General features: G+C 43.4%; 1 protein-coding gene across 14 annotated transcripts in view; it reads right to left on the bottom strand.

Moving 5' to 3' along the window:
- LOC139000639 (eukaryotic translation initiation factor 2 subunit 3-like) overlaps positions 1–13,975 on the bottom strand; it is a 109,090-nt gene extending 95,115 nt beyond the window's left edge. For 9 of the 14 annotated variants that reach the window (XR_011469654.1, XR_011469652.1, XR_011469651.1 and 6 more), the window contains exons 1-4: positions 13,648–13,975; positions 13,058–13,121; positions 10,842–10,969; positions 10,625–10,751 (exon numbers count right to left, since the gene is read on the bottom strand). Coding sequence is in view for 2 of the 14 variants with exons in the window: in XM_070402781.1 (XP_070258882.1) it covers positions 10,625–10,751; positions 10,842–10,969; positions 13,058–13,121; positions 13,648–13,716 (388 nt within the window). In the remaining 12 variants the exon portion in view is untranslated. The remainder of the gene's footprint in view (positions 1–10,624; positions 10,752–10,841; positions 10,970–13,057; positions 13,122–13,647) is intronic. The other 5 variants (XR_011469660.1, XR_011469659.1, XR_011469662.1 and 2 more) reach the window with 2 other exon arrangements.
- Positions 13,976–14,311: the final 336 nt, after the last annotated feature.

Raw genomic sequence — 14,311 nt, 5'->3', positions numbered from 1 at the left:
CAGCCAGGCAGCTGAAGCGAACAGGAGGTTTGATTGCTCCAGTGACGGAGGAAGCCAAGATTCCCCGCCTACCGCCACCCAGCTCTGAGCTGCATCTATGTTGCAAATATAGATGCTAAACAATCCCCAGAAACCTGCTTTCAGTCAGCCAGGATCTCAGAGCTGGAGTCGCAACAAAGTTTCAAATACAGAAGGTAAACAAAGCCCAGAAACCTGCTTTCAGCAGCCAAGGTCTCAGAGCTGGAGTCGAGCTTCAGAGCTAAAGCCAGCTCTCAGCTCCAGTGACAGGCATAGAAGGTAAATGAATCCCAGAATTAAAAAAAAAAAAAAAAAAGAGGAGAGAAAATGGCAGAGGTATAGACGGACGTGTCCTGTGCCTTATCCTGGAGCAGATAAGGGTGAGCAGCTGAAACGGGTAACATACAGCCCGAATAGGCACACACACACATACATACATAATAGAGGCCCGGTGCACAAAAATCTGTGCACTCGAGGGGGAGAGGGTGTCCCTCAACCCATCCTGTGCCCTCTCGCAGTCTGGGACCCCTCAGGAGATAATGACCTGCTGGCTTAGGCCTGCTCCCAAGTGGCAGAGGGCAGGCCCAATCCCTAGGTGCAGCTCCTGGTCAGGCTCAGAGCAGGGCCGATTGGGGAGTTCGGGTGCCGCCCCATCATGCACAGAGCAGGGTGGATCGGGAGGTTGTGATGCCACCCCTACTCATGCTCAGGATACAGCCGATTGGGGGGTTGGGGCACAGCCCCATCACACTCAAGGCAGGGTCGATAGGGAAGTTGCGGCGTCAGCCCATCACGCACAGAGCAGGGCCGATCAGGGGGTTGGGGCGTTGCCCCTGTCATGCACAGAGCAGGGCCCATCAGGGGTGTTGGGGCTCCTTACCCTGTCACACACAGAGCAGGGCCGATCAGGGGGTTGAGGAGCTCCCCCCTGTCATGCACAGAGCAGGGCCCATCAGGGGGCTGAGGAGCTCATCCCTGTCACTCACAGAGTAGGGCCGAGAGGGAAGTTTGGGCACCGACCCCTGTCACACACAGAGCATGGCGGATCAGGGGGTTGGGTGGCTGCCCTCTGTCACCCACAGAGGGCCGATCAGGGGGTTGGGGCGCCACCACTGTCACACTCAGAGCAGAGCCGATGGGGAGGTTATGGCTCTACCCAGTCACACACAGAGCAGGGCCCATCGCGGGGGGGGGGGGGGGGGTTAGTTGGGGCGCCACCCTCTATCACCCACAGAGCAGGCCGATCAGGGGGTTGGGGCGCCTTCCCCTGTCACGAACAGAGCAGGGCTGATCAGGGGGTTGAGGCGCTTTCCCCTGTCACGAACAGAGCAGGGCGGATAGGGAGGTTGTGGCCCCACCCCGTCACACACAGAGCCTCAGGGCGATCAGGGGATTTGGGCGCTGCTCCGTCACGTTGATCCCAGTGCCAGGAGGCCTCGTGGCTCCGCTGATCCCGATGCTGGGAGGCGTATTACCCTTTTACTATATAGGATAGAGGCCTGGTCCACGGGTGGGGGCCAGCTGCTTTGCCCTGAAGTTTGTCCTGGATCAGGGTGGAGGTCCCGCTTGGGTGCCTGGCCAGCCTGGGTGCGGGGCTGATGGCTGTTTGCAGCTGGTCACACCCCCTTTAGGGTGGGGGTCCCCACTGGGGTGCCTGGCCAGTCTGGGTGAGGGGCTGAGGGCCATTTTAGGGCTGGCATGTGACTGAAGCTCCCAACAGCTCCTTTTTTTCTTTTTCTTTTTATTCTGGGCCAGCTTTAGCTCTGAGGCTTGGCTCCAGCTCTGAGGCCTCGACTGCTGAAAGCAGGTATCTGGTTTGTTTGGGTTCTATAATCGAAACACTGTTTCAACTCCAGCTCTGAGATCCCGGCTGCCTGAAAGCAGGTTTCTGGGGTTTTGTTTAGCTTCTATATTTGTAACAATGTTTCAAACTGCAAGCTCAGAGGCCGGCAGGGGCAGGCGGGGAATGTTGGCTTCCTCCGTCACTGAAGCAAGCAAGCCTCATGTTCGCTTCAAGCTGCCTGGCTGCCGGCCGCCATCTTGGCTGGCAGTTAATTTGCATATCGCCCTGATTAGCCAATGGGAAGGGTAGCAGAGGTACGGCTAATTACATGTTTTTCTTTTATTAGATAGGATATATATATGTGCGACCGAATGACTATGACATGCACTGACCACCAGGGGGCAGATGCTCAACATAGGAACTGCCCCCCATGGTCAGTGCACTCCCACAGCGGAAGTGCCGCTCAGCTGACCGACCCATCCCGGTGCCTCACCAGCCTGGCGGCAGCCACTCACTCCCTCAGTAGTCCTGTAGGTCCAATCTCCAAATAACAGGCCAGGCACTGATGGTCCAGTACTGCCAGCACGATCCCAATGGCACCCCTTGCCTCCTGGAAGTTGGCCTCAGGCTCAGGCACGGTGGCTGCTTCCCCTCCCTAGATGCTCCACAAGGAAGAAACAATATAAAAGCAGCCGCCAGGTGGCTCCCAACAACCGGCGAGAACATCAATGGAAGGAATCCGGATCCTGGGCTGGCAAGGAAATTCCACTGCCTGCCCAGAGGGCCGATTGCATCCTGACACCCCTCCTCCCTTGGGACAGGTGCCACATGCAGGGCTCATGGCTGCCAAGTGCCTCTGTGGTAATACAAGCCTCTCCTGATCAGGACTATCTAGGTATGAGCCTGCCACAGGGCCAGGATGAGCAGGAATGGCAGGCAGGAACATCAGGCAGCATTGGATTGTCGGTTTTGGGCCAATTCCCGTAGGCCACACCAAGGGTCCCCACCCACGCACGAATTGATACCCTGGGCCTCTAGTTGTATTATGAAGAAGTGTTGTGTTTAGTACTCCAATGATTATTTTCCAAAAATTGTGATGTTCAGCATGTGGTATGCTTATTGAAAAGCACAGCTGGTATAGTAAAGCATTTGGCCTTGTTCAAAAAGGGTCTACAGTTGCCTTGGACTTCTTAAAGATAAGCCATATAATCCCTGACAGTATTCTTCTCCCTCAGAGCAAGGCTGAATACACAAGACTTCAGGTGTGGCTGCCATACTAGTCTTTCAATAGAGGCTGGCCAGAAAGATCAATGTGATTTTAGGGTGGGGATTGGGAACATAAGGTCTTAGTCATTTAGAGACCAAAATCAACTGTATGGACAACCAATAACTTATACTTATACTTGAGGCCCGGTCCCTCAGCCTGACTTGTACCCTCTCACAATCAGTTTCAGCCTGATCCCCACAGACCAGGCCAAGGAACCCCAACATACACCAGGCCTCTAGTATGCCTGTAAGATCTTTGATTGATCTCTTTCCACCCTCCCTCCTTCCCCCTTCCCTCTGAGATTCATCAGTCTGTTCCATGTTTCCATGCCTGTGGTTTCCGCTCATGCATTGAGCATCTGCCCCCTGGTGGTCAGTGCGCGTCATAGCTACCAGCCAGTTGGCCTGTTGGCGGGTCACTTAGGCTCTTATATATAAACTAGAGGCCCGGTGCACAAAAATTTGTGCACTCAGGGGGGTGGGGGGCGGTCCCTCAGCCCGGCCTGTGCCCTCTTACAGTCTGGGACCCCTCGGGAGATAACAACCTGCTGGCTTAGGGCTGCTCCCAGGTGGCAGAGGGCAGGCCCAGTCCATAGGTGCAGCCCCTGGTCAAGCTCAGAGCAGGGCCGATTGGGTAGTTGGGGCGCCGCCCCGTCATGCACAGAGCAGGGCGGATCAGGAGGTTGCGATGCCACCCCTAGTCACGCTCAGGGTAGAGCCGATTGCGGGGTTGGGGCACCGCCCTCTGTCACACTAAAGGCAGGGTCGATGGGGAGGTTGCGGCACCACCCCGTCACACACAGAGCAGGGCCGATAAAGGGGTTGGGGAGCTCTCCCCTGTCACACACAGAGCAGGGCCCATCAGAGGGTTGGGGAGCTCCCCGTTGTCACATACAGAGTAGGGCCGATAGGAGAGTTGGGGCATTGCCCCGTCACACACATATCAGGGGGTTGAGGCACCGCCCTCTATCACCCACAGAGCAGGGCCGATCAGGGGGTTGGGGCGCCGCCACTGTCACACTCAGGGTAGGGCTGATGGGGAAGTTATGGCTCTACCCCGTCACACACAGAGCAGGGCCCTTGGGGGCGGGGGTGGCACCACACCCTGTCACACACAGAGCAGGGCCGATCAGGGGGTTGGGGCGCCTTCCCCTGTCACGAACAGAGCAGGGCGGATAGGGAGGTTGTGGCCCCGCCCCCTGTCACACACAGAGCCGCAGGGTGATCAGGGGGTTTGGTCGCTGCTGCCGTCATGCTGATCCCGGTGCTGGGAGGCATATTACCCTTTTACTATATAGGATAGAGGCCTGGTGCACGGGTGGGGGCCAGCTGCTTTGCCCTGAAGGGTGTCCTGGATCAGGGTGGGGGTCTCCACTGGGGTGCCTGGCCAGTCTGGGTGAGGGGCTGAGGGCCGTTTTCAGGCTGGCAGGTGACTAAAGCTCCCAACAGCTCCTTTTTTTCTTTTTTTTTATTCTGGGCCAGCTTTAGCTCTGAGGCTTGGCTCCAGCTCTGAGGCCTCGGCTGCTGAAAGCAGGTATCTGGTTTGTTTGGGTTCTATAATCGAAACACTGTTTCAACTCCAGCTCTGAGATCCCAGCTGCCTGAAAGGTTTCTGGGGTTTTGTTTAGCTTCCATATTTGTAACAATGTTTCAAACTGCAAGCTCAGAGGCCGGCAGGGGCAGGCGGGGAATGTTGGCTTCCTCCGTCACTGAAGCAAGCAAGCCTCATGTTCGCTTCAATCTGCCTGGCTGCCGGCCGCCATCTTGGCTGGCAGTTAATTTGCATATCGCCCTGATTAGCCAATGGGAAGGGTAGTGGAGGAATGGCTAATAACCACGTTTCTCTATTATTAGATAGGATAATGCAAGTTCAATAAAAACTCTGAATACTGAAACTCAGATGAGATTTCCTAGTTGGCAAATATTTCATGTGTAATGTCACACTCTGAAACAGGGAGAGTTATCCCAGCCTCCAGAGAGGGGACAATGAAAACTACATTTGTAATCTTCTGGGACTCTGCCCTCTGCATCACTTCCTTTAGCTGACTTTAATCTGCATCTTTTTTCTGTAATAAATTTTAACTGTGAAATCTGTGAGTCTAACAAATTCTCAAAACTAATGATGGTTTAGAAAACTTGTTAAATTTGCAGCTGGTGTCAGAGGTAAAGGCAATCTTGTGTGAAAACAGTACCCTATAACTACATTTAACCTCAATCTCCCTGTGGCCTCAAATAACAAAATGTCTTAACAACTTACATAGGGAAGAAAATGTAACTCTAGCTTTGAAAGCATCCATGCAGGCTTTGACATCAGCTTTTCATTTGAATGAGATTTGTATCTAAAGAAAATCATTATGTTGATATTGCTGTGGGCAGCCCAGAGATATTGAAAATTAATCACCCTCCATACTTCTATATAAAAAATTCTAAGGAAAATAAAAAATTATAAAAAATATGTCGTAATGAATTAGGGAAAACCTATTTGCCTACCATATATGCTTTTTATGTATTTTGTCCATGTCCTAGTTAGGTCATTCCTTTTTGATCATTTACTTTTTAGTTATTGAATTTTTTTTGTTCTTTATATATTTCAGTCCATCACTGGAAATATGATTTGTAAATATTACCTATGGGTCAGTAGCTTGTCTTTTTATTTGCTTTATTTTTTAAAAAAAGAATGCTTTTATTGATTTTAGAGAGAGAGGAAGTGAGAGGGAGAGTAAGAAAAATCCATGAGGAAACATCAATCAGCTGTCTCTTGCATGCCCTGATTGAGAATGGAACTGGTGACCTTTCGGAGCATTGGACAACACTCAATCAAAGCTTTCTTTTCTTAACAGATCTTTTGCAAAGCAATTATTTTTAATTTTGATGAGCTGTGACTTTCTCATATTTTAAAAGAGTGTAATGCTCTTTAGCATAATATGTACAACCACCTCAACAAGTCCAAATCCTAAAATAATTTTGCTTGCATTTTCCTCTAAGTTAGTTTATTTGACCTATTTAATATTCAAAAGTAGCCAAAGCCGGTTTGGCTCAGTGGGTGGAGCGTCGGCCTGCGGACTGAGGGGTCCCGGGTTCGATTCCGGTCAAGGGCACGTGCCTGGGTTGCGGGCACATCCCCAGTGGGAGATGTGCGGGAGGCAGCTGATCGATGTTTCTCTCCCATCGATGTTTCTGACTATCTGTCTCTCTTCCTTCCTCTCTGTAGAAAATCAATAAAATATATTTAAAAAAAAAAAAAAAAAAAATATTCAAAAGTATATGAGAATACAAAATATGGAGTATAAAGTGTACATTTTGATTACAAGTATTAGGTTTAAATCTATACTTTTTTTGCTTATGAACATTCAATTGTTCTAGTACTGTTTCCTGAAGACAAAAAAAAAAAACACCCTATCTTCCACAAAATTGATTTGTCAATATAAGCAAGTCTATTTCTGAGTTCTCTAATTCTCTTTCACTAATCTACCCTCCATTCACTAGCCATTCACTGGGCATTATTGCTGAGCTACTAAGTTTTCAAATCAAGTAAACCAATTCTTGCTACTTACTTTTTTGTATAAAATGGTTGTAGCTATCTAGTTATATTCTCTTTCCAAATAAATTACAAAATGATTTTATCTCTACCAACAAAACCCTAACTAGAATTTTGATAGGTTATTGCATATACATCAATTTGAGCAGAATTAGCCTCTTTACTATGTTGAGTTTTCCAATCTATGAACACAGTATCTCTATTTAGGTCTTAGACTTCTTTTAGAGCTGTGTAATATTCACAGAATAAGTTCTCTATGTGTTTTATGTATAAGTATTTCATCTTTTTTAAGAGATTTATATAGAGTATATAAAATGTTGGTATGTATACATTCATTGCTAGTATAAAAGAAGTGCAATTAATTTTCGTACATTGACCTGGTACCCTACAATCCTGGTAAACTTAAGATTGTAGTAGGTACCTTAGGAATTTCTATGTACAGGGTGTCCCAAAATTCACGCAAGATTTGAATATTGCGTTAGCATTAACAACAACAACAAAAATAAATAAAAGCCTAATTTTACTTGGCTTATAGAATCAGATTCTAATATCTGTTGCCCTTTGATTTCAATCCCTTCAATTTGATAAGCATTACAAGTACCAATTATGGCCCAGGAGCAAGGACAATGAACACCAATTAAGACCACAGCTTTGCATATGTGTCATCAAAGCCGTGGAGGCCATTTACCCGATGTGCTATTCCATACATAACGCTATACTGTATACTTTATGAATCACTAAAAAATTTACAATTTTTAATTATAAACCTGTCTTTTCTATCAAAATTACTTCTTGATTGAATTTTGGGACAACCTATAGATAATTATGCCATCTGTAGAGGAAGAAAGTTTCTCTTTCCAATTTGGAAAGATGACCTTTTCCTGTCTACGGCAGAAGTTCTAATGGGTAAAGAAGATATTCTTGCCTTTTTCCTGAACTAAAAGCATTCATTCTTTCATCAGTTGATGTTAGGTGAAGGTTTGCTTATCAAGGTGAAAAAATTCACTTGTATTCCTAATTATCACAGTGGGTTTCCCCATTAATTAATATAAATATGCATTATTTCCTTAGCCTGTCTATAGGAGAACAAAAATGAATGATGTGAAAATACTAAATGTGTACACAGAAAGGCTGACTACATTTAAAAACTGATATACTTGAACCCCTGTATTCCCCTACCCCCATGGACAAAAGAATGTGCAGAGGTTTCAAATTAATCACAAACTTCTGGGGGAAGGTACCCATAGTGTTCTACCATGGAGTAAGAGCCATGGGTATGTGGTCTTCCTGGTCCTCTTTATTATCCTTGCATTCTTTTCTGAATACATAGGTTTTAGAGGGATGTACAACATATGGTCTGTGATTTGGAAGGAGTGGGGGATCCATTTTGTCTTGTTGCCTCCCAGGACTGCATTTCTGTAATTAAATTCCCTATTAAGACCCTTTAAACCAACAAGCTGAATTTATCTGCATCATTCCTTGGCTTCTCGACTTCATTGACATTTGGATGCTACTTTGTATTTTATATTCCACTAAAGGCCCGATGCACGAAATTCATGCACAGGGGGTCCCTCAGCCCGGCCTGCGTCCTCTTGCAATCCAGGAGCCCTCAAGGGATGTCAGGCCTATACTGGCAGTCGGACGTCCCTTTCGCAATACAGGGCACGGCATGCACCAGTGACCATGCTTTTCATCTTGCTGTTTTATGGGCAGGCACTTTTTTTTTTGCCCTGATTTTTAAAAAGTAGTACACAACATAATTCTTCTGAGGCAGTAGTACCATTTTCCCCATCTTGTGGATGGAAAAACTGAAGCAGAGAGAAGTTAAGTAATTGGCTTTGTCACACAGTTTTAAGTGTCAGAATCAGGGCTGACCACAAAATGTGCAAGCCAGAGTCCATACATGTCATCGTTACAGCATCCTGTTTTTTCAGTGTTGGTGTAGCCTTACCAGGTTTTAATTTTTAAATCTAAGAGACTGTTCCCAATATATAGGGTAGGGTCCCTAGGCCTGGCCTACAATCAGGGCCATCTGTGGGATGACTGGCGGGTGGGGTGATTGGGTGGCCCCCACTGGCACCCGCCTTGGCTGGCAGCCTGGCGCTGCCTGCTGGCCAGCCCCACCCTCCCATCGCTGGTCACCTCCCTCTGAAGATGGGGGGCGGGGAAGGGGAGGGAGTCCAGAAGTTCAACGCAGGAGCTGCCTCCGAGCATCTGCGACATAGCCACCGACACAGCAACCAGCCATTTCACTGCTTGGTCAATTTGAATATAAGGGTTTTATTATATAGGATTTGATATTGTCAGGGTACATGCATACAGAGCCCTTTCCTGAAACACTAAATCAGTCTTATCAGCCTTGTTGTATCCCTATAATAAATCCCCATTTGTTCATTATATATGTATCTTTTAGAAATTGTTAAATTCTATTTGCTAACATTTTGTAAGACATATTCATTAAAGATACTAGGCTCTAGTTTCTATTTTTTTTTTAAATGTTCACTTTTGCTATTAAGGTTATACTTACTTTAGAAGATGAGCTATTAACTGCTCTCTCCTTTTCTATTGTGTCCAATTCATGTTAATTCTTAATGTTTACCAGTAGTCTCCATTGAAACCACCTGGGACTAGAGATTTCTTTATCCAAAGTTTTTAAAAGACAAATTCAATTTCTTTAATAGCTGCAGGGCTACTTAAATTATGTAATTCATATTGGGTTAGTTGCGGTAGTACGTATTTTTTGAGGAATTAGTCAGTGCATTTATCTATGCTATTTACGTGTGTAGTATTCCTTATAGTCCGTTTAATATTGACTGGGTATATGCTACCTTTGCAATTCCTATGAGTCTATAATAATTTCAAATTAGAAATGAAAAAATGTAGAGCAGAGTTGTTGGAAAATGAAAAGAATATTATATATGCAAAGATTTACAAATTTAGGTATAAGATACTTAAAATAAAAAATTACTATGCATCACCATATGAATATATAAATTGTAATTTTAGTTTTTAAGCTTTTAAAATTTATAGAAAATAAAGTAGCTGAAAATGTTTTAGATATGCTTTCCTGGGAGTAAAATTGTGATCATTTCAAATAAATTAGATTGCTTTAGGGGGGAAAAAAAGCACAAAACTGTATTATCAGAATGGGAACTGTCATGTTAAAAAAAATGAATTTGCAGAAAAATATTTAGCATCTTGAAAAACTAGTGGAAATGCCAACCTAATGCATAGAAGGCAGCACTTAAAAATAAACAAACACAAGACACTGTGTACTCAGTCACCATTTTGAAAAATTGTATGTTCATATGCTCATGCTTTAAACTTTCCTTGGGTAATCTAAACACCCACATACGTCACTTAGTGTATGTCAGTGTCCTCTTATCAAGAGTCAAGACATGCAATGACATTCCAAAATCCAAAGTATTAAAAAAGAATTAAAAATGTCTTTACTCTTTTCCTAAGAAACAAGAAACAGCAATGTTGCAAACAAAAGAAAACTACCAAATATAATGATTTCATTCTGCTATACGGTCATTCTTTAGAACAGCGGTTCTCAACCTGTGGGTCGAGACCCTGTTGACAGTCAAACGACCCTTTCACAGGGGTCGCCTAAAACCATCCTGCATATCAGATATTTACATGACGATTCATAACAGTAGCAACATTACAGTTATGAAGTAGCAACGAAAATAATTTTATGGTTGGGTCACAACGTGAGGAACTGTATTTAAAGGGCCAGAAGGTTGAGAACCACTGCTTTAGAGAATTTGTACATCTTTATTTCAGCTTAGGTTTAAATAATTGGCATATAAACTAATCTTTATTATACATATAATAATATAAATACTTATAAAAGCTATTAAGCAACTATTGTAAATTAAACTTCTTAGCTAGAAAATGTTTTTCAAAGTTTCTTACCCACATTTTAGCAAAGATGCAAGCCCAAGTTTAAAATCTCTATTAAATAGTTCAATAAGCACAAGACAAAAAAAAGTGTTTAGCATAAAAATAATCACCTAATTTGAAGTTTCCTTTGGTCCCTGGAATGTCTGTAGAAAACTCATCAGGTGTACTACTTCCACCTTTACCCAAGGAAAGTTTATAGCATTCTGGCCGAGGACAACTTGCATCAAGTTTATAAACCTAAAAGTTGCCATGAAAAGACTGGTTTTATCATCTGCATCCTTGACAATTAAAGTAAAATAGTTTCTCTTTCCATAGTATATTATGTACCTTGGCATTAGCGTACCCAAGTTTGATTGTAATATTTCTTTCCAATTCATTTTTAAATCTGACAGTGTGAACTCCAGAAATAGATTTGACAACTGTAGATTTTCCATGAGCAACATGACCAATTGTACCTACAAAGAACAACAAATGCATCCAATTACACCAAGTATTTCAGTATAGTTAGAAAAAAACAAAGCTATAACACACTAACTATTGCAACTGTCACCAGGTTATCATTTAGTAGAATGGATTGTTCCCAAATATCTAAACTATGTCACAAGCCTGTTTGCTTATGGAACTAAAGCAAACTGCTAATGGTTAACCACAGCATCTGCAGACAGCTCAAGCAAAGAGAGACCAGCTTGCTTGGAATTGTACCATCCTCCAATCCCCACCTCTAGAGAACTTGTCTACATTAACATACTAAAAATCATACCCAGGCAAGAGAAATGTGCATTGCTAGCCACAATTTGTACTTTGTGCCAAGGTGCTGGCAAGAGTGTATATACCCCAACACTTCCATAAAGTGGCTGTCTCTTTTTAAGAACTTCCCACCTGTCAATCCCATTTACACAACTAGCAGCTTTAAAATTTTCCCAAACTCTAACCAAGGACACAAGGTGCTTTTAGAGCATGAGATCACCTTTTCCCATTTGTTGATCGAAGAATAAAGTTTCTTCTCTGCATTAGTTTTGTACTATGGGCACAAGTGGCACTGGGCAAAAGGACCTTGTTTTGGGACCCCAACATGGAAGGGTGGGTAACAATCTATAACCTATAATGATGTTATTTTTCCCTGTCACAAACCCTTTTCTATGCAAAGTCTTTCTGAAACACAATTTTCAGATAATTTTGCCATGTACATGACTACCTTATAAAAAAACATAAATTCTATGTCTCCTCCAAGCTAGTAGATCACTCCAAACTAAACTTAAAAAGTTACTAAAATTTCTATAAATTACACTGGTAAACCTATATTCCAGGGATTGGGCCTTCAGACAGCCACCTGCAAAACCAATGAATAAAGACAAAAGAAAATTGACTCAAAAGGTTAAGATGAAAAACAACCTGTTGCCGTAACTCTCAGTGGAAAGAGAGTCGGCCTGCGGACTGAAGGGTCCCAGGTTTGATTCCGGTCAAGGAAAAGTACCTTGGTTGCAGGCACATCCCCAGTAGGAGGTGTGCAGGAGGCAGTTGATCAATGTTTATCTCTCATCAATGTTTCTAACTCTCTATCCCTCTCCCTCTCCCTTCCTCTCTGTAAAAAATCAATAAAATATATATTAAAAAAAAAACCTGTTACTGTGCATATGCCAACTTGATGCTGGATTCCATATGCTATAACAAAATTTTCACCATGAATATACATAAGCTTTCTAAGAATAAAAGCTCCCAAGATCTGGTTCCTTGCTCACCAAGAAATGAACCAAAGTTCATTTAGGTAACATGTTACTAAACTTGCTGTTAACCTCAAAAAAATCACCTTCCCATGAATAAATACTAACTGAAAAATACAAAACATTTTTTACATTAAGAAATCTTCCAGTATTTTGAGTAAGGTAAATATGTATATAAATCTGATACAAAAAAGAAAAAGGAAATCCATGAAAATGATGAAATGCCAGTTTAATTACAGGTAACAAAATACTTTAACAATAGTATATATGATTTACTATTACAATTTTTTTAACTTAGGTTCTATTGTTTGTAGAGGCCTTAAAATAATGTCTAAAGTTTACATTCAATTAACTAACTTCTTTTCCAAATTACCAAAGTGCCTATTAAGAAAAGCATTTACTTAATACAAGTTTATGTATCAAGTAAGAGTTTTACAATCCCTGTTCTTAGGATAATTCTGTGCATGCACACCTGAAACTAAAACAAAATATTGAATATGAACTGTAATAATGAAAAATAAAAAATAATAATCTTGTGCAACACCTCATCCTTAAACTTCTGCTACATGTGCACACAGCATACTGCCTTTTCATAAATCTGTGCCTTTGCATCACGCATACTTCCATAAGAAAAGAATGGAACACAATGTTTGTGTTTCCAAAAAAAACCTAGCAGGTGCTCATCAATGCTCAAATCTATTTGTTATATGTGTCCTCCTATAATTCTGTTTATGGCACAAGAGATTAAAATTCATTGTTGGAGAGTAGCCAAGTCAGGCTTCCGAAACAATAATACTACTCTATGCAATCATTTGTTCTTACCTATGTTAATTGTGGCTTGTCTGCTGATAACTTCCTTTGAGAGTGGAGTCAACTTGGTAACATCCTGCAATAAAATGTTTTATATTAAAGTACCGCAGGCAGAAGAAACCAGGACTCTGATTTCAGGTTTAGTATATACATCTCGTCACCATGTATTCAGCTCTTTAGTTTTTACAAAAAAGCATGTTTTGTGTATAAGCAGTGTTTATTCCAGAGACAATCACTGGACTAATCAGTCCTAAATGGCCCTTTACATTTGCAAAAGATACGATTACTGTTGCTTCTATTCACTGTAGGAGATCTGGAAGGTGTAGGCCCGAAATTTCAGAATTAGCACGAGGAGAGTGTAAAATATTCCCTCCACAGATCTTTAAAAATGCAAACCTTAATATGTTTAACTGATGCTATGCACATTTAACACCATAACTTTCCTGCAAATCCTCGAGGAGCTCCAGATCCTACGATCTCATACCTAATGCCAAACTCGCAGACAGCACTACAATGTCTCGTCTCAGAGCCCTCCCCAAACCTCTCCCCTCACCCCCGGAGGCCCCGAGTACACCCCGCCTTTTCCCAGAGCAAAAACTTACCAAGTTGGTGAGATCCTGACGAGAAAGATGCAGCTGCCACAGAGTCACACTAGCTTCACCCGCCGCCATCTTGCCCAGAGAGGAAGGGAGTCTCTCTGGGTGCTGCCTGACTGTTCGCAGGTCCCCCTAGTGCAGAGAAGTGGAAGGCAAAAAAGCGAAAGGAAGATGACCCGAACCGCAGAGCCTCACTGCTTGAATTTCTTTGGCTTGGGTTTGTTTAGTACTTCCCGGATGGCTTACTACAAAATAGGAGACAAAGTTTCGGAATCTGTTGCCACAAACATGTTAGTTATTTGTACAGGCAACATAAGGGCAGCTCCACAAAAGGCACCTTACTCGGGGGTGACGTAACTGACCTGTCGCGTGCGTGCGTGCGTGCGTCCAAGCTGTTTTCCTTCTCTGAGGGGGTGGCAGGAACCTGGGAGTCTTATCTGGAGCTTTCAGAGCATAATGAAGAGGGAATGTTCTTAACTAATTTCCTTAACTTCATTATCCAGAGTTCTTAATTTTTGAAGGGTAGATTGTGCTAGGCTTGCATGGGAGTCATATGGGGTTATTCTCTGGCCCATTGTTCCTCCTCTAAGGGCTCTACCACATAAATAGTGACATACTAGGAAAGGAAATGTCATCAGGGCAGAGTCTGAACCACATAACCAAAGATATG

Source organism: Myotis yumanensis, unplaced genomic scaffold (genome assembly GCF_028538775.1).
Source record: "Myotis yumanensis isolate MYYU_CA2020_CCGP unplaced genomic scaffold, mMyoYum1.0.hap1 SCAF_24, whole genome shotgun sequence".
Lineage (NCBI taxonomy): Eukaryota > Metazoa > Chordata > Mammalia > Chiroptera > Vespertilionidae > Myotis > Myotis yumanensis.
The sequence above is the reverse complement of the archived record's forward strand: the minus strand, read 5'-3'. Positions and strand labels throughout refer to the sequence as shown.